The 20,940-nt window shown below is 48.1% G+C and overlaps 1 protein-coding gene across 1 annotated transcript in view; it reads left to right on the forward strand.

Annotated features, from left to right (window-relative positions):
* Positions 1-1,610: 1,610 nt before the first annotated feature.
* Positions 1,611-20,940, forward strand: part of MTMR12 (myotubularin related protein 12) — a 42,352-nt gene continuing 23,022 nt past the window's right edge. The window contains exons 1-2 of the mRNA XM_040421007.1: positions 1,611-1,741; positions 7,105-7,168. Coding sequence (XP_040276941.1) covers positions 1,667-1,741; positions 7,105-7,168 — 139 coding nt within the window. The 5' untranslated portion in view covers positions 1,611-1,666. The remainder of the gene's footprint in view (positions 1,742-7,104; positions 7,169-20,940) is intronic.

Below are 20,940 nucleotides of genomic sequence, written 5' to 3' on the forward strand. Positions count from 1 at the left end.
AGTCCATTCACCATACTTTCTGCAGAAGATCAATCTGTCCCTGATGTTTTTTTTGGAGAGAAGTGGCTTCTTTACTGGCCTTCTTGACACCAGGCCATCTTCCAAAAGTCTTCGCCTTACTGTGCGTGCAGATGCGCTCACACCAGCCTGCTGCCATTCCTGAGCAAGCTCTGCACTGGTGGCACTCCGATCCCGCAGCTGAATCCTCTTTAGGAGACGATCCTGGCGCTTGCTGGACTTTCTTGGACGCCCTGAAGTCTTCTTAACAAGAATTAAACCTCTTTCCTTGAAGTTCTTGACGATCCTATAAATTGTTGATTGAGGTGCAATCTTAGTAGCCACAATATCCCTGCCTGTGAAGCCATTTTTATGCAACGCAATGATGGCTGCACGCGTTTCTTTGCAGATCACCATGGTTAACAATGGAAGAACAATGATTTCAAGCATCACCCTCCTTTTAACATGTCAAGTCTGCCATTTTAACCCAATCAGCCTGACATAATGATCTCCAGCCTTGTGCTCGTCAACATTCTCACCTGAGTTAACAAGACGATTACTGAAATGATCTCAGCAGGTCCTTTAATGACCGCAATGAAATGCAGTGGAAAGGTTTTTTTGGGATTAAGTTAATTTTCATGGCAAAGAAGGACTATGCAATTCATCTGATCACTCTTCATAACATTCTGGAGTATATGCAAATTGCTATTATAAAAACTTAAGCAGCAACTTTTCCAATTTCCAATATTTATGTAATTCTCAAAACTTTTGGCCACGATTGTACATACAGATATATACAGCCACCACTAGAGGGAGCTCAGGAGATTACTCCATACAGATATATGAAGCCACCACTAGAGGGAGCTCTTGGGTTTACTGCAGACTACCTAGAACTATAATACAGTGTGCAGTAAGCTCCCTCTAGTGGTGGCTGTAGGTAGCCCAGATTTATACAACCACTATGGAATTATATTTGGGGGTATACCTGTCTTCTGACCTCTGGGGCCCCTACAGATCCTGAGAATGAAGGGCTGCAGTGCTGATTTCCACTTGGAGAGGGATATCTTCCTGCACAGGAGCTGACAGGGGGCGCCACTGTGCAGGGAAGTCAGTGAAGGGGGAAGAGCACTAAGGAAATGAATGTCCCCCCCAGCAGTGATGAAGTCTCGGGCTCTTGCAGCATTGTAACCTGCAGTTTCTATGGACCTGTAAGGCACCGTGCCTCTGCCTCCACATGTAATGGGGCCATATATCAAAACTGGTGCAAAGCAAAACTGGTGTAGTTGCCACTGGCGACCAATGTCTCACCTCTCATTGAAAGCAGTGATCTGATACTAACCCACCTTTGCTTTACCCCACTGTTCTACCTCCTCCTCCTCCTCCAATTCAGTAATATACCTTTAAGGAAAGCCCCGCCTTCTCAGTCTCACCCAATCACAAGTCACATCCTGACCACCCAGAGAAACAAACTCGTTCTCGCTGACTGACAGATTCCGCGCCCAATCAGGCTTTTATTTTCTGGTGCGCGACCACTATGCCCCGCCTATCTGCCTAGAGACAGGCTGACGCCCAATGGCCGTCCGGTGGGTGTGGTCAGTGTATCCGCTGGAGAGGGCGGCGCCTGGCTGTGTGTACCTGAGCTGCACACTGAGCGCTGGCAGCCGGGGATATGCTGGGGCTGGGGTCCGGAGGGGCGGCCAAGTCCCCCAAGCAGCCGTCATTTGTGTCGTATTTAACTCCTGAGGTGAGTGACGGAGGGAGGATGGGAGTGAGCGTTCAGAGTGCCGACTGTCTGACCAGTGCCACCTCTGCCCCTGTACGTGTCCTACTGCTGACAGCGGTACTCACCTGAACCCACCGCACTGAACTAGTGTATCCTCCTGCCAGGCACCCTGCTGGCACTGCTGCCCAGTATCACTCTGTGTCCATCCCTATGTATGGCAGCCCAGTGCCACCATGACGCATACCAACCCTGTGCCATCTCCTAACCTAGCACACCACATCCTGGCATCAGTCATCACCAGTGCCATCTCCTTACCCATCAAACCTCATCCTGGCATCAGTGATCAATGCCACTGTGCCATCTCCTTATCCATCACACCACATACTGGCATCAGTGATCAGAGCCACTGTGCCATCTCCTTACCCATCACACCACATCCTGGCATTGGGGATCAGAGCCACTGGGCCATCTCCTTACCCATCACACCACATCCTGGTATCGGGGACCAGAGCCACTGTGCCATCTCCTTACCCATCAAACCACTTCCTGGCATCGATGATCAATGCCACTGTGCCATCTCCTTACCCATCACACCACATCCTGGCATCAGTGATCAGTGCCACTGTGCCATCTCCTTACCCATCACACCACATCCTGGCATCAGTGATCAGTGCCACTGTGCCATCTCCTTACCCATCACACCACATCCTGGCATCAGTGATCAGAGCCACTGTGCCATCTCCTTACCCATCAAACCACTTCCTGGCATCGATGATCAGTGCCACTGTGCCATCTCCTTACCCATCACACCACATCCTGGCATCAGTGATCAGTGCCATTGTGCCATCTCCTTACCCATCACACCACATCTTGGCATCAGTGCCACTGTGCCATCTCCTTACCCATCAAACACATGCCTGACATTGGTGATCATTGCCACTGTGCCAACTCCTTACCCATCACACCCCTTTGTGCCGTTCACGTCCATTGCCGCAGTCTTTGGGTTCCTTAGTCATATTCCTCCCTGACTTTGCGGATCCTTGTGACCAGTCCTGTATTACTTAGTTCACGTTGTAAGCCCAGTACCACCTCCTCAAATAACTGACCTGTAAGTACCCGCGGGCTCTGCCCCTACGTATCTACACCGTCATACAGCGGTGTGCCCTCCCTTGGTGGGGCCATTCAGGGGTCAGGAAGAGTTGGAGGCCCTCACTGATCCTCACTTTCCCAGTATTTAGCGACAGGGGGCAATATCTTTATTGGTCCTAATTCAGTACACATCTGGCGCCGCTTATCTCCGGAAGATTCTCACCTTCCAGAGTGAGGGGCCGAGATTGATTGCAGACCCCCCATTGCGGGAAGCTTAATACCTGGGCCTCGATGAGGGCCGCTCAGCCCATGTGGCGCTCGTCATTCTGGTGACGCTGATCTATCAGTGATGGGCACCCTGCGAGGTTAGCCTTATGCCGCTGCTCTTCTGCGGGTCTTGTGACTTTTCACTATGGCTGCACAGTGTAGGAAGTTTATGTTCTCCTCGCTGATGTCCCTGTCAGACCTGTTTTCCTGGTAGCAGGAGACGGGTGTGGTCACGGAGCGGGGAGAGCCGCTTTGATGTTTACTTGACGGGCACATGGACGGGCACCTCCCTGGTCACTTGTAACCAGTTCCCGACTGTCAGTCATGTCGTGCGCCAAATGGGGAATCCTTCCAAATACAAAAGTGTGGGGGTGCATGAGCGCATTCTCATCTCATAGCAGTAGGGGGCGATCTGTCCTTTGGGACACCCACCGATGATGAGAATGAGTCCCCCGGGGTCAGGGGTGCGCAGTGCCGCTCCATCATCTCTGAGAAGAGCGATGTACTCGGCTGTCTCCTTAGCAGCAGTGTTCACCCCGGACCTGCCGCTTCATTCATTTTGGGGGGGCTCTGAGGATAACAGAGTCCCTGTTCTCATTATTGGTAGGGTCGGAATACCCCTTTAATCCAGCCTCCATGGTCCTGTTCACATGGCTTCTTTTGACTGTGGAATGTGGCGCCCGGGTTATTAAAGAAACCAGCGCCATTCTCGGCAGATTCATCTGTGTTTTTCCGGCCTGTGGTCTGGATTATGGTGCTGGATTATCAGATTTTCTGCCGGAGGAGAGGTTCCTATGTGGATTAATGCAGGCTCTTCACGCAGTTGCAGCCCGGTGTCTCCAGCCTCCGACTTTATCGTGACGTCTTAAGACCCAATGGACTTTGTTTCCACAGTCGCCTGCCGTAATTTATGCTAATCATTTACTTTGTGGGAAAGCCAAGGGTAAATGCTGCCATAACGTGGCCCTGGGGGGGGGGGACGTCGCGGTACGCTGGCCCTGGGGGGGTGATGCCGCGGTACGGTGGCCCTGGGGGGGGGGGGCGGATGCCGCGGTAAGGTGGTCCAGGGGGGGGACGCCGCGGTACGGTGGCCCTGGGGGGGGGGGGAACACGCCGCGGTACGGTGGCCCTGGGGAGGGAGGGGGACGCCGCGGTACGGTGGCCCTGGGGAGGGAGGGGGACGCCGCGGTAAGGTGGCCCTGGGGGGGGAGGACGACGCCGCGGTACGGTGGCCCTGGGGGGGGGACACGCCGCGGTACAGTGGCCCTGGGGAGGGAGGGGGACGCCGCGCTACGGTGGCCCGGGGGGGGGGGGGGGGGGGGGCGTTGCGCTACGGTGGCCCTGGGTGGACGCCCCTTTCTCCATTGCAGTTATCCGTTCAGTTCATTCTGGACTTAACAGTTCCCTGCACTCCCTTTGCTAGAGCTGCACAATGAGGGTCCCAGACCTCAGACCCCCCCATGCGATGGCCTGTCCTAGTGGACGTGACTGTTATGACCCCCTCAGTTACCTAGAGTGAATGGGCCCCTCTGTTGTCGGCACCACGTGGCTTTACCATGACGTGTTTGCCCCATTATAGTAAATGCCTGTGCCCGTACACATTGGACCGTTGTGGTGACCTAATAACTTACCTATACTGGTGCTTCTGCAGATCTGATGCTCCAAACTGGCAGCGTCATAGGTCCGGATTCCGGCGGTCGGGGCGAGGGCTGAGGCAAGGAGAGGTCATGCTTGGACACCTCCCTATAAAAATTGCTATTTACCAAAGAGACTATATTAGGTTCGGTAAATACGATGCCAGCAGCACGTGGCCTGCATGGCATGATGAAATCCCAGCGGTAGTGTTTTTCTGTGGAAACAGCAGTACACAGTTACAGAACTGGCATCTTCAGATCTGCTCCGGTCTGTCCTGTGGCTAGGTGCAGCAGGTGGGATGATGGCACTTTATCATGTCTGCTAGTGCCACACCACTGGTCACAGCAGGGAGGCCTCCTGATCTTTGGGGCACCATGCCATTGCTCGGTCTTCCTAGTGGCCAAATCTGCCGCTGCACGTGATAGGGATTCAGGCTCCATAGTGTGCCATGTCTGCAGAGCCGTGAGCCACTCTGACACCTGCATTTTATCACACTCCGACTCCATAAATCGCCAAATCCCTCTCCAGCCAATGGCTGAGGATCCCTGGGTATTTTAAGGCACCCTCTCCAGGCAGGAAGGTGCCTGAGCTTTAGGTTCCCTGGTGAGCAGCAAAGGTGTTTGATGGTCTAGGGCTATTGTGATTTACCTGCATTCTAGTCTTGGTGACTGTGACTTCTCCAATACTGCCCCCTGTGTTAGCCCACTGGTCACAGTGACTTCTCCGATACTGCCCCCTGTGTTAGCCCACTGGTCACAGTGACTTCTCCGATACTGCCCCCTGTGTTAGCCCACTGGTCACAGTGACTTCTCCGATACTGCCCCCTGTGTTAGCCCACTGGTCACAGTGACTTCTCCGATACTGCCCCCTGTGTTAGCCCACTGGTCACAGTGACTTCTCCGATACTGCCCCCTGTGTTAGCCCACTGGTCACAGTGACTTCTCCGATACTGCCCCCTGTGTTAGCCCACTGGTCACAGTGACTTCTCCGATACTGCCCCCTGTGTTAGCCCACTGGTCACAGTGACCTCTCCGATACTGCCCCCTGTGTTAGCCCACTGGTCACAGTGACTTCTCCGATACTGCCCCCTGTGTTAGCCCACTGGTCACAGTGACTTCTCCGATACTGCCCCCTGTGTTAGCCCACTGGTCACAGTGACCTCTCCGATACTGCCCCCTGTGTTAGCCCACTGGTCACAGTGACCTCTCCGATACTGCCCCCTGTGTTAGCCCACTGGTCACAGTGACCTCTCCGATACTGCCCCCTGTGTTAGCCCACTGGTCACAGTGACCTCTCCGATACTGCCCCCTGTGTTAGCCCACTGGCCACAGTGACTTCTCCGATACTGCCCCCTGTGTTAGCCCACTGGTCACAGTGACTTCTCCGATACTGCCCACTTGTGACTGTGACTTCTTCAATACTGCCCCCTGTTTTAGCCCTCTGGTCACAGTGACTTCTCCGATACTGCCCATGGGTGACTGTGACTTCTCCAATACTGCCCCGTGTGTTAGCCCACTGGTGACCACGCTGATAACTGTGACCCATTCTGAGGCCGCACCGTTAATAACTACCTTGTTTCCTATCACGGAACCAGTTTTTAGCCACTTCTCCATGTTCTCATCTATCCTCAGCATTGCCATTTTATGTCCCAGCCTTTTATATGGTGCAGCAGCAGAATCCGCACCTGGAACATGCTGATGTCACCCCCTCTAGATTGAAAGGGGTGAAATCCACAATGAAAATCCAGAAGTAATTGACATGATACAGAATTTTATAAATCCGCACTGCAGGTCTATTTCCGTCCAGAAAAGCTCAACGCCGTGTACGTCAGATTTCTTAAAATATGGCGGAAATTGTAATACGCTGGGGAATTTCTCTCTGGATTTTGTGGTTAGAAAATCTGCAGCGTTTTACAGAAGCAGCAAAGCGGATTTGACTTTACCAAATCTCATACAATCTGCAAAAAAAAATTTAGGGGAAGAGAAATAAGATCTGGAATAACCACTGCAATAACATTACTGTAACCACAAATACAGGACGCACAGATCCTTGAAAGGGTCCTCAGGCTATTGACATATGATTTGCGGGGGTCCAGATCTGTGCATATCCCCCGATAAGTAGTTTCACTGTAGCTCCGGCGCCTACACTGCGCAGCACAGCTCCCATTGACGTGAATGGACGGAGCTGTGCCGGACTTACGCAGATCAGGGGGTGCGCGGTGTCGGACCCCTGCTGATCATATATTGAAGATCCTTCTGGAGATCCCCTTTAACGTGGTTTTCAGCAAATAAAGCATATTCATTGTATAAAGTTATGGAACAAGCTAAGATCATTGTTGTTGTCAGTGAATGGAAACCATAATTGTATCTTTTTTTTTTCTCTCCATCCATCAGGAGATTGATGTCAAAGAGAAGGTGGAGCAAATAGAGAAGGTCGATGATGTTCTGCTATTACCAGGTAACATTTTTTTCCGTCTGATGAAAAAGTTTTTTTTAAAAGGAAAATACGCCGTCTAACATATATAGATATATGATCTATGTAATCAGATTTTCACTGTAAATATATTTTTATGTGCTTACCTTTGCCTAGGAAATGATAAAGTTCTGGCCACCTGCAGCTACCACTAGGGGGAGCTCATTGCATGTGGGTTTAGAGGGCTGAAAAATTGCCTATGCAATGAAACCCCCCTAGTGGTATCTGTAGGAAGATGCAGCTCAGAGCCGAGCACCTTTCCTCCAAAGGCCCTATAACCATGTGGAAGGTACACCACTGATCCCGAGAATGCCGAGGACGCGGGCCTAGTGTAGCGCTATGTCCCATTTACTGTTTAAACGTGCACAGTGGCGCCACCTACTGTGCAGTAGAACTGTATTACCCAGAACAGCCATGCAAAATCTGCTCCCCCTTGATTCCCAGGGTCGTGACGGTATTTCATAAATGAATGGTATATCCTACCAATATGTCCTGACTTTTTCTGTGGACCAGAGGCGAAATTGTAAAACTTCAGGACTCCAGCGCAAGTTCTGTAACAGGGCCTATCACACATCATGAATAATATTGGTCTCCTCATATGTAACAGTCCCATAGGACACCAGGGCTCCGAGCAAAGCGGAACCAGAGACGCACAAAATCACAAATGCTCCGTGATTTGTAAAGGGGCTGATAAGATGAAGAAAAGTTGTATACAGCCCACCCTTCTTGGGGTCATTGTAGAGTGTACAGTTGGAGAGATGACGGTAATAGACTGTGATATTTAGAGGGGAATTCCGGTAGGTAAAAGTTAGGCTCCATTCACACGTCCGTATGTGTTTTGCGGACCGCACATTGCCGGAACTCTCATAGGACAAGAATAGGACATGTTCTATTTTTTTGCGGATACAGAAGTGCGGATGCGGACAGCACATTCCGGCCTTATTGAAAATGAATGGGTCTGCACCTGTTCCGCAAAATTGCAGAACGGATGCGGACCCATTTTGCGGATGTGTTAATGGACCCTTATTCCGTATCCTGCTGGTTAGGACATAGGGGAAGTGTTGATTTCTAACGTGTGCTGCTGTTAGGACTGAGGCTGCGTTCAGACCTGAGCGTACGGGATGGAGCGCTCTGTATGCGCGATTGTATGCGCGTTTACAGACGCGGCTCCGGAACAAGCGAACGCCCATTGTCGCGCGTTCCCGCTGAAGTCTATGTACGGGAACGCGCGACAAGACGCCCCAAAGAAGCTCCTGTACTTCTTGGGGCGTCGGGCGTTTTACATTGCGATCGTACGCGCTGTAAAACGCTCAGGTGAGAACCATTCCCATAGGGAAACATTGGTTCTTGCCTGTTGAGCGTTTTACAGCGCGTAGGAACGCGCTGTAAAACGCTCAGGTCTGAACCCAGCCTTAGGGACTGTAGGCCCCTCTTGGGGCGATTCTTAACGTACAGGAGGAAGGGAGAGAAATATCTCCAGGGAATCTAAAGTCTAAGAACATTTTATTCCTGATGGGATGACCTATAACTTTCCCATTATAAAGTCCAACCCAAGAGTTGGACGGTAGTTTAAAGAGGGCATTTATTGGCCAAACGTCCAGGTACGGGACCGCAGATATTCCATGTGTTCTTCAAGAGGCGGTTATAGTGGGCACTCCATCTAAGGGTGTAAGTAAGCAGGTGCAGTGAGATGAGACGACCTCTTTAATGGGAATCTGTCGCCTACATCAGGGTTATTGAAGTAAAGCAATTGACAGGTAGCAAATAGTACCGTATTCCCAAGAGTGCATTTGTTTCAGTGATTAGTGTCTTCGGTCTTCTGAAAAAACTGTTATTTAGATATGCAAATGAGCCATGTAAGGTGCCCAGAGGGGCATTATTCTCATACCAAGGAGCCCAGGCACGCCTCCCGTTGGTGCCCAAGCCTGCCTCCGCTCTGACGTGACGGCCCCTGCTGCAATGTGTCTGCGCACCCCACAAAAAGGGCAGCCCCCCCCCCCCCATTCGTCACATACAAGTCATAACTCTTCACGTCTAAATCGGCATGTTCTTGAAGCAAAGGGGAAGAAGTGTCACTGGGCTCGGCGCATGCCCAGTTGGAGAATTGTGGCTGATGCCCTCAGCGGGATGCGCAGGCGCAGACAGTGTTCAGCACTGTCATGCAAAAGATTTAGACGCAGCAGGGAAAGGGTGAGCGGAGTTGGGGGATGAGGATGAGCGATAGCAGTAGCCATTGCCCGTCCTCCTACTGTGGAGGAGATGGCTGCATGTAAATACAGCACTCTCTTCACCTCCACTAACGAGCGGGCAATTGTCGGCAAGGAACGCTTCCTTCCAGACAATTGTGTGTTGGATCGCTGCCGCATTAGGAGCTACAATTACAGGAACATAACGACTTGCTCCTCTCTGGAGTAGGACCACCTTAGCTCCGTGTCTACACTATGCAGCCATCCTGACTGTCCTTGTTAGGGACATTGACTTCAGGAACCGCACAGGAAATTTTTCACATCTGGAGGGTCTATATTTACCCTGAAGGACTGCTGTAATGATTTCCATTTCATATCAGAAAAGGTCTCCATTATTTTATGCAGCTCTGAGCTGTAGAGTCTACTTGACTCCTATTCTAACCGATGTGGAAGAATCATCCCTGGTCTAAGCCAGAGAGAAAACGTACTCGTGGTAACTGTACAGTCGTGGCCAAAAGTTTTGAGAATGACACAAATATTAGTTTTCACAACGTTTGCTGCTAAACTGCTTTTTCAGTTGTTTCTGTGATGTAGTGAAATATAATTACACGCACTTCATACGTTTCAAAGGCTTTTAATCGACAATTACATGACATTTATGCAAAGAGTCAGTATTTGCAGTGTTGGCCCTTCTTTTTCAGGACCTCTGCAATTCGACTGGGCATGCTCTCAATCAACTTCTGGGCCAATTCCTGACTGATAGCAACCCATTCTTTCATAATCACTTCTTGGAGTTTGTCAGAATTAGTGTGTTTTTGTTTGTCCACCCGCCTCTTGAGGATTGACCACAAGTTCTCAATGGGATTAAGATCTGGGGAGTTTCCAGGCCATGGACCCAAAATGTCAAAGTTTTGGTCCCCGAGCCACTTAGTTATCACTTTTGCCTTATGGCACGGTGCTCCATCGTGCTGGAAAATGCATTGTTCTTCACCAAACTGTTGTTGGATTGTTGGAAGAAGTTGCTGTTGGAGGTAGGGTTGTTGCGGGTGTCGAAATTTCGGTATTTCCATTTTTTCGATACTGGGCTGCGCTTCTGCGCAGTCTCGTATCTCTGAACATGAGAGCGCTGCTGTCGGCGCGCTCATGTTCTCTCAGCAGCACGGGGAGAAGGAAGCTGTCCTCCCTCCCCCCTGTGCTGCTGCTGCTGCCGCCACTGCCACCAATGAGAAGAGAGGGGCGGAGGAGGGGCGGGCGCACTGCACCACCAATGATGCGACTTTTCCTACATAGAGCGGCGCCCAGCGATGTCCCAGCACTCACCATTATTCCTGGGCGCCGCTCCGTTCGCCTGCTGTGCCCCATTACTGTCTCCTCTCCTCCTCCACATGCTGATTACTATCGGAGCGATGGGGAGGAGACATCAGCTTCACTAGTGGGCGTTCCTTCTTCCTACGCTGTGATTGGACAGCGCTACAGCTAGGGAGAAGGAACGCCCACTAGAGAAGCTGATGTCTCCTCCCCATTACTCTGATAGTAATTAGCATATGGAGCAGGAGAGGAGACAGTAATGGGGCACAGCAGGCGAACGGAGCGGCGCCCAGGAATAATGGTGAGTGCTGGGACATCACTGGGCGCCGCTCTGTGTAGCCTAATACTTTAAAGTCTACCTTTCCTGGGTCCAGACTTTAACCCATAATACAGGAGGCGGGTGCCGGCAGCAGAATCGCATTGCCGGCACCCTGCCCCTGACAGGGAGCTGCGATCAGCGGCAGTTAACCCCTCAGCTGCAGCACCTGAGGGGTTAACTGCCGCTGATCTGCCAGTACCCGCCTCCTGTAATAAGGGGTAATTATCATTGGTGGTGCAGTGTGCCCCCCCTCAACCCCCCATCCCATTAAAATCATTGGTGGCACAGTGCGCCGGCCCCTCTCGATCCCCCAGTATTAAAATCATTGGTGGCAGTGGCCACAGGGTCCTCTCCCCTCCCTCTCATTGGTGGTGCAGTGGCAGCTTCTGATCGGAGCCCCAGCAGTGTAAGCCTGGGGCTCCGATCGGTTACCATGGCAGCCAGGACGCTACTGAAGCCCTGGCTGCCATGGTAACATCCCTGATGCTGTGTGCACAAAGCACAGAGCAGCGGGGACAGTGTGAAGTCCTATTTACCCTAATAGAGATCTATCAGGGTGAATAGAACAAGGGATGAAAGATCGAAGGTTCTGGCCCCTAAGGGGGGAAAATAATTATTAAATAAAATGTGTAAAAAAAAAAAAAAAATATTAAGTATGAATCACCCCCTTTTCCCAATTTCACATATAAAATGTATAAATAATAAACATATTACATATCGCCACGTCCGTCATAAAAGTCCAAACTATTAAAATATTTAAAAAAATCTATGCGGTGAACGCCGAAACAGAAAAAATAAATAAAAACTGCGTGTTTCGCCATTTTTTAAAATGCGGAATACACGTGGCTTTTTTGTTTTATTTTTTTCGCGTGGTATCGAGTATCGCAATACTTTTTCATGGTATCGAAACCGAATCAAAAATTTGGTATCGCAACAACTCTAGTTGGAGGGTGTTTTGGTACTATTCTTTATTCATGGCTGTGTTTTTGGGCAAAATTGTGAGTGAGCCCACTCCCTTGGATGAGAAGCAACCCCACACATGAATGGTCTCAGGATGCTTTACTGTTGGCATGACACAGGACTGATGGTAGCGCTCACCTTTTCTTCTCCGGACAAGCCTTTTTCCAGATGCCCCAAACAATCAGAAAGAGGCTTCATCTGAGAATATGACTTTGCCCCAGTCCTCAGCAGTCCATTCACCATACTTTCTGCAGAAGATCAATCTGTCCCTGATGGGGTTTTTTTGGAGAGAAGTGGCAGCTTTGCTGCCCTTCTTGACACCAGGCCATCTTCCAAAAGTCTGCGTGCAGATGCGCTCACACCTGCCTGCTGCCATTCCTGAGCAAGCTCTGCACTGGTGGCACTCCGATCCCGCAGCTGAATCCTCTTTAGGAGACGATCCTGGCGCTTGCTGGACTTTCTTGGACGCCCTGAAGCCTTCTTAACAAGAATTGAACCTCTTTCCTTGAAGTTCTTGATGATCCTATAAATTGTTGATTGAGGTGCAATCTTAGTAGTCAAAATATCCTTGCCTGTGAAGCCATTTTTATGCAACGCAATGATGGCTGCACGCGTTTCTTTGCAGGTCACCATGGTTAACAATGGAAGAACAATGATTTCAAGCATCACCCTCCTTTTAACATGTCAAGTCTGCCATTTTAACCCAATCAGCCTGACATAATGATCTCCAGCCTTGTGCTCGTCAACATTCTCACCTGAGTTAACAAGACGATTACTGAAATGATCTCAGCAGGTCCTTTAATGACAGCAATGAAATGCAGTGGAAAGTTTTTTTGGGGATTAAGTTAATTTTCATGGCAAAGAAGGACTATGCAATTCATCTGATCACTCTTCATAACATTCTGGAGTATATGCAAATTGCTATTATAAAAACTTAAGCAGCAACTTTTCCAATATTTATGTAATTCTCAACTTTTGGCCACGACTGTAGACCTGAAGGAGCCGTTTCCTTAGAGCTTTGGAGACATTATAAGCAGCTGCAGCAACTTGAAGGTAGGCTTCCCTAAGTGCAGTCTTAGGGCACTTTCACACTAGCGGCAAGGAACTCCGGCAGGCTGTTCCGGCGGGTGAACAGCCTGCCGCATCCTTCCTGCCGCTGGTGCACACGTGCCCCCGGACCACCACTCCGGCTCCATTGACTATAATAGGGACGGGGCATGTCGTACTTTTAGTCCGGCCGCCTCACGGCATGTGCTGCCGCCAGAACTCCGCCCTATAGTCAATGGGGACAAAGCGGTAGTCCGGGGACACGCGTGCACTAGCGGCAGGACGGAACCGACAGGCTGTTCACCCGCCGGAGTTCCTTGCCGCTAGTGTGAAACTAGCCTTAGTGAAGAACAGTCCCAGCAGGTACAGTAGATGCCTTAATAATCTGCTCAGAACTGTGCCAACTTTTGGGGAGCCCACTACGTTGTATTTTTTAGGAGTGAACCTGTGTACTTTTGCACTGCAGTGAGGGCAGGCACAATCGCCTTAGTAGATTATTCACTTTATGCAGAAGAAAGATCTGGTGAGAAACACTTCCACGGAAGACAAATGAGCCGATGACTTTCTGGCCTTTTAGAACTTCCAGACAAGCTTACTTTCTCAAGCAGAGCTCCTGCCGAGTGGAGGCACTAGTCCCCCATCCAGAACATAACCCCATTCTGCTTAGCTTCCCACATAGGCAGAGCTGGACCTGTTTAGGATTGAGAGGCTTCCCATATGAAATCTGAGCTAAATTGTTTAGTAAGAATCATTTCCAGGATATTTAAAGTCCCTAGGTCCCCTTGAGGTGGAAACTTTAGTCCCCCTGACAAGATGGACATCAACAATTTCCATTTCATCCACCATAACGGCTATGGATGAGATTGACCCCTTGACCTCTGTAGGGGCAGGAAATACAGAGAGAGAGAGAGTTTAAGAAGCCCCCACCCACTCTCACCCTCAGTGTTTCCTGTCCCTATGGGGCACTGCACAGAGAGGACTCCTTAGGGAGTTGAAGAGTTATAGCAGTTTTTTCTTTTTTATATGCCACATGTTCTACATGGGGTAAGGATTGTCTTGCCAATCTCCTCCTCAGCCCTCCCGCAGCTTATGCCAAAGCTGGGCTGAGGAGGTCCGCGTGAATCTCGTCCCTGACATTGGGGGGCCTGATTTTCACCCACTGCTGTATGGTCTTCCTTCCCCGCTGTAGTGGAAGCAGACCAGCCGGAGCGGGATGCCGCACGGGGGGCGTTGCCCAGTTACCGCTGTGATCCCGGCTAGGTCCGGAAGGGGGCGGAGCTTTCCAAGGGGAGCGCGTCATCACGCGGGGAAAGCGGAGATGACATCAGACGCCGCACTTCAACCTAAACAGCGCGGCAGCTCCCAGACAGTGTCTCACCTGTCTTCAGCAGTAATTTCAGGTCCTGAGGCTCCCGGGACCCGTATGGACTGCGCAGACCCACCTTCGGCAACTCCATCCGTGAGTCTCCCTGTGGGAAACCTGCATTATTCCTCTAATGTTTATTTACTTGAGTTAGTACATGGCTGATTCTGTCTTTTACCAGGGTGTTAAGGAAATGAAAATTAAACCAAAATATAACAAGTGTGTCAATTGTTAAAAAAAATTACCTGAGGGATATAAGAAGAAACTTTGCAAAACTTGCATTGATGACCTTCTGAAAGAAGAGCAACCGTCTATCCTGATGGAAGTTAGATCCATGATTCAGGATGAAATTAGATCCTCATTGGCCTCTCTTACTCCCCCTCAAAACGCACCTCCTACTAAAAAGCTAAGGTTATCCGGTCCATCCTCCTCAGATGCTGGGGACATGGAGGAGGGGGCATCAGTTTTCAAACATGATTTTGAGGATGACCAGTTGTCTGAAGGGGAGATAGTAGAGGATAATGAAGAAATGGATGAACTACTTAAGGCAGTGAGAGAGACCATGGGTATCGAAAACGTCCAAAAGACGAGATCTGTACAGGACAAAATGTTTGGGGGATTATGCACAAAAAAAGCTACGGTTTTCCCCATTAATGAAAATATGAAAGAAATGATCATTGATGAATGGGCGGATCCTGAAAGAAGACTAGGTGTTTTTAGAGAATTTAGAAAGAGGCTTCTCTTTGACCCTGCTGAATCTAAAATATTTAATGATACTCCTAAAATAGACGTTCAAGTAGCAGAAGTTGTAAAAAAGACTTCCCTGCCATTTGAGGACGCATCCCAGTTATGTGACCCAATGGAACGGAAAGCGGATTCCCTTCTAAGGAAATGTTGGGAGGTGTCGATGTTCGGGGTAAAACCTAATATCGCAGGCTAGAGCCATGTATTTCTGGCTTAATGAGCTAGATAATCATATAAAAAATAAAACCCCTAGAGAAGAAGTCCTTCAGTCTATTCCTCTCTTGAAATCCGCCACGGCATTTCTAGCAGATGCGTCTGCGGAATCTGTTAGATTTGCAGCTAAATACGCCTCTTTCTCAAATTCTGCCAGGCCCTTTGGATTAAATCCTGGGGAGGAGGTGATAAAATCTCCAAATCAAAACTATACTCCATAGCATTCTCAGGGGAATACGTCTTTGGGCCAGTACTCGATGAGCTCTTAGAAAAGGCCGCGGACAAAAAGAAGGGTTTCCCTGAAGAACAAAAAAGGAATTTTTTTTTGCCCCTTCAGTCAGCAATCTAGGTCATATAGGGGTAAAAGGAAAGACTGGTCGATGGAGTTACCAGAAGGGGGGCAAAGGAAGAGGGTTCCTCCTCAACCCCCAAAACAAACAAACAAACAGTAAAAAGCAATGACGCCAGGGTAGGGGGGAGGTTAAAAGATTTCTTGACCCAGTGGGAAGCCAAAACATCAAACACTGGGGCTCTAGAAATTATAAAAAATTGATACAAAATAGAGTTTACCTCCACTCCACCAAAAAGTTCCAGATAACGTCACACGATCCTAATACCCTTTCAAAGAACTGGCAGGGTATACTAGAATTAAAAACATCAGGGGTAATAAAACAGGTCCCTATGTCAGAGGAAAAAACAGGGGTTCTACTCAAGACTTTTTTTTTTTTGTTAAAAAACCGGATGGCTCCTCCAGAACCATCATAAACCTAAAAGACCTAAACAAATCTATAATGTACAAAAAATTCTAAATGGAATCCATCTCCTCCATTGTTCCTCTAATAAAAAAAAGGGGGCTTACATGACGTCTGCGGATCTCAAGGACGCATACTATCACGTTCCCATACATCAAAATTCACAAAAATATCTTCGGTTTGCGTTACAAAGCCCAGATCACATAATACATCATTTTCAGTTCTGCACCCTTCCCTTTGGCTTTTCATCCGCAACAAGGATCTTCACAAAACTGGTAGGGGAGAAGTTGCCCTCCCTCAGGAAAGAAGGACTAGTAATTTTTCCATACCTAGACGATTTCCTCCTACTGGGAAGTTCGGAAGCAGAAACAGCCACACAAACACAAACCTTCCTACAGAAAATTTGCAACTTAGGTTGACTGATATAAATATTGAAAAATCTTCCCTAATTTCATCATCCAACAGAATATTCCTCGGGGTGATGCTAGACTCAGTAGCCCAGAAGTCATCACTACCTCTGGAAAAAATAAAAGACATCTTAGGGAAAATAGAGAAATTCCAAACTCAGGAATACCTCGATCAGGAACACCATGAGCATCTTGGGTCTCATGACCTCTAACAGCGGTTGCCTGGAGCCAAGCCCACACCAGGACCATACAATCCTGGATATTAAACAATTGGAACAAAGATCAGTTATCCTTAGACATCATAATAAAAATCCCACTGCAAATAAAACTAGATTTAAATTGGTGGAAGATGGAAACCAACCTAGCCAGAGGGGTAACCTGGCAAAAAGAACCAGGAATACAAATTGTAACAGATGCAAGTGCAACAGGATGGGGAGCAACGGTGGCCTCCTCAAGCTGGCAAGGGAAGTGACCAGAAGAAATAAAGAACGAGTCATCAAATTACAAAGAAATAAGGGCGGTCTGGGAAACTCTAAAATTAAATTGGAGTTTATTAAACAAAGAGCACCTAAAAATATTCTCAGACAATACAACAGCAGTCGCTTACCTGAAGCATCAAGGAGGCACAAGGTCCCAAAAATTTAGATCCCTAACTGAAGAAATATTTTCTTGGGCAGAAAAAAATGTTCCATCTATTACAACCATCCATCTGAAGGGATCAGAAAATACAGAGGCAGATTTTCTAAGCAGACAGACTCTAGACCCAGGGGAATGGTCCTTTTAAATCCAGAGATATTTCAGAAATTAATAACCAGATGGTGGCCAACCACAAATAGACCTATTTGCCTCAAAAAGAAATACAATGGTCAACCGGTTTTGCTCCCTGAACCCCAGGGAAAATCCGTGGGCGGTAGACACCTTCTCAGTAAAATGGAACTGGAATCTTGCATATGCATTCCCTCCATGGGAATCCCCAGGGTTCTACAGAAAATACTCACTGACCCAGTGACAGTAATACTAATTACTCCCTATTGGCCCAAGAGAACTTTGTTCTCCATCCTGAAAAACTTATCTCTGGAAGATCCATGGCAGATACCTTTTCAGAAGGATATTCTCTCACAGGGGTCAATCCTTCATCAGAACCCAGGTCTCTTCAAACTATCGGCCTGGATCATGAAAGCGAAATCCTAAGGAGTAAGGGTCTTTCACATAAAGTTATCAATACCTTAAAAGCCAGCAGGAAAAAGTTACTGCTGCCATTTATCTAAAAATCTGGAAAAAGTACTGCTCATGGCTGTGAAAAGTCTCTCCCAATATATCATCTCCTTCTATACAAAAGATCTTGGAATTCCTACAAAGAGGCCTAGATTTAGGCCTTAGGCCTAGTACTTTGAAGGTGCAAATATCAGCCCTGGGGGCTTTCTACGATACTAACCTAGAGAACCATAGATGGATTAGAAGGTTTATTAAAGCCGCTTCTAGACTTAAACCTTCTCTAAAACATAACATTCCGCTATGGGATTTAAATCTAGTCCTTAATGGGTTGACAAATTCTCCATTTGCCCCAGTAACAGATATTTCCTTAAAACATCTCTCTTTTAAGACTGCCTTTTTAATAGCCATTACATGCGCTAGACACAGGACAAATCCAGGCCTTGTCATGTAGGGAACCATATCTATCAGTTTTTCCTGATAGAATTGTATTGAGACTAGATCCGGGTGTCCTCCCGAAGGTAGTTTCAAATTTCCACAGGGACCAGGAAATTATTTTACCTTCCTTCTGCAGTGAACCAAAGGATCCCATGGAAGAAAAATGGCATCTTCTGCATGTAATGGAGACAATTATTCAGTACCTTTAAAGCTACAGAATCTTTTAGGAAGGATAATAATCTCTTAATTCAATTTGCGGGAAAAAATAAAGGGAAAAAGCTTTCCAAGGCATCCATAGGGCGCATAATAACAACTATTTCTTACTGTTATTCCCTATTGGGTCAGACATGTCCTACAGGAATAAAGGCTCATTCTACTAGGGCTATGGCCTCCTCTTGGGCAGAAAAAGCTGCGGTATCTCTCGATCAGATATGCAGGGCTGCAACTTGGTCTAGCATTTATACTTTCATTAGACACTATTGCTTGACCTTTTCTGCTTCAACGGATTTGGCCTTTGGCCAAAGAGTGTTGCAAGCAGTTACCCCCCCCCCCCCACTTAGTAATCTGTTCTCATCCGTAGCCGTCATGGTGGATGAAATGGAAAAACCGTAATTAGACTTGCTTAATTCTGTTTTCTTGAATCCACCATGACGGCTCATATATTTCCTCCCATAAAATGTAGTATATATTATGAGGTTAATAATATAAAAAAAATAATTAAAAAAAAAAAAAAAAAAAAATAATAATATATATATATATATATATATATATATATATATACCCACTTTGGTATCTGGTACACACTGAGGGTGAAAGGTAAAAGTGGGTGGGGGATTCTTAAACTCTCTCTGTGTATTTCCTGCCCCTACAGAGGTCAAGGGGTCAATCTCACCCATAGCCGTTTTTTTTTGTCTTCCCTATCCCCAGAAAGAATAATCCCCTCCTTTTCAGAAGAGCGAAACACTTTATCTTGAATTCTCCATCAGATTTATATACTGACTAGGGTTGATGCACCTGGCAACATTTAGGGGGTCATTTATTAAGACTGGCATTTGACATCGGTCTTAATAACCCCGTGCACTGGCGATGGATCTGCCGAAGTTATAAAGAGGCGCCGGCTTCTACATAACTTTGTCGTATCCACCGCCGGTCTAAATCTACGTGAGCTTCCTTGCTGTCTTACATTTAAACCATTTTCTATGCTGAAAACAGGCGAAGAAAATGATCAATGAGTTGGGCCTGTCCCCTTCCCTGCCATGCCCACTTTTTTAGACCTGGCGTAAGCTGGGAAAAGTTTCAGATCGCAGCACAAAAAATCTTTGTCCTACATTCCGCACCAGGAATACACCAAAAATAGGAGAAATTTCTGTTAGTAAATGACCCCCTTAAAGTTTTCCTGAAAGAAGAGAAACCGACTCCTATCAACTTGGACTTTTCAAATCGGTCAACATTGCAGAGATGGTTCACAGCAAGGTCACAAGGACGACATTCTGGCGCTTTAGGCATTCATAGCTATCGGACAAGGGCAAATCATAATTCTTGCAGCTGAAGTGCTTTTCTTCCTTCTGAACCTCTGTCTCTGGGACCTGCTGGAGACATCAAAGACAATACCTTAAAGGGGTTATCCCATCATAATGATCACTGTTAAATCTGTTAATGATTTGACAGTGATCATTTTTGTAAATATACTTTATTAACAAATTACCACCGATTAGGATAAAATTCATCCCCACTTACCTTATTGTTGTGACTCGGTCTCCCCTGGTTACGACCACCGCTCTTCTGCAAAATCCTGATGGTCGCGCTTGCCCAGAAGACTCCTTCTTTTCTCCCGGCCGGGCCACTCGCTGTCCTGAACGCGCACGCTGCCACGCATGCGCGACGGTGACTTCTTCCCGGCCAGAATAGTACAGAGCTGCGAACGCGCACGCCGGCTCTGTACTATACTGGCCAGAAATAAGTCACATTGCGCATGCGCGGCAGCGTGCGCGTTCAGTCCAGCGCGCGGCCCGGCCGGGAGAAGACTTCAATCAAGATGAAGCCCGCCCCCAGCCAGAATCCAGGAAGTGAACGCGCGGTGGCAGCAGGTAAGTATAAAAACGCAAAGTGGGATAACCCCTTTAATTAAAAATGTATGCCAAGAAAGGAAAAAAATAATTATACAGCAGTGTGCAAGCTACTTTCAGGGAAGCAGCACTGTGCCCAGTTTAAACAGTGTGCCGGTATTCTTCCGCACAATAGGCACTACTTTCTGTCACGGTCTCTCCCGTGACAGGGGTCAGAAGATCTAAGAGACTGGCTGCACGTGATGCGATCTGACAGCCTCTTTGGTTTTACTTGTTTCTGTGTTGTTGCTGGTTATGACCACACCTCTCGTCTCAGGTGTAGCTTAAGTGGTCATTCCAACGCCTCTATTTAGTCTGGCCTCACCCATCATGCTATGCGGTTGATAGCTCCTTCTGGTTGTGAAAGTGCTGGTGTTTGGTTCTCCTCTGAGTTCCTGCTCATCCGCGTACTTCGGAGTTAAGTGTCATTTTCCTATTTCTTGTTTATTGTAGTCCCCTATCTTTTGGTATTAGGCCCGAGGGAGTATCCTGTTCCTTCAGGTCGTCTTTCATCCTGACACTATTTCCAGGGTCCTTTAGGGTCAGATTGGGCTCTTGGTTCCTGCGTATGAACATTCCTACCATCGAGGTCTGTTCATACTGATAGTAGTCAGGGCTCAGTTTAGGGATTCACTACGTGGTGACCTTTCCCCTTTCCCTTTTCCTAGTACCTTTTCCCTTCCCTCCTGTGTTCGGTGTGGAG

Source organism: Bufo bufo, chromosome 2 (genome assembly GCF_905171765.1).
Source record: "Bufo bufo chromosome 2, aBufBuf1.1, whole genome shotgun sequence".
Taxonomy (NCBI): domain Eukaryota; kingdom Metazoa; phylum Chordata; class Amphibia; order Anura; family Bufonidae; genus Bufo; species Bufo bufo.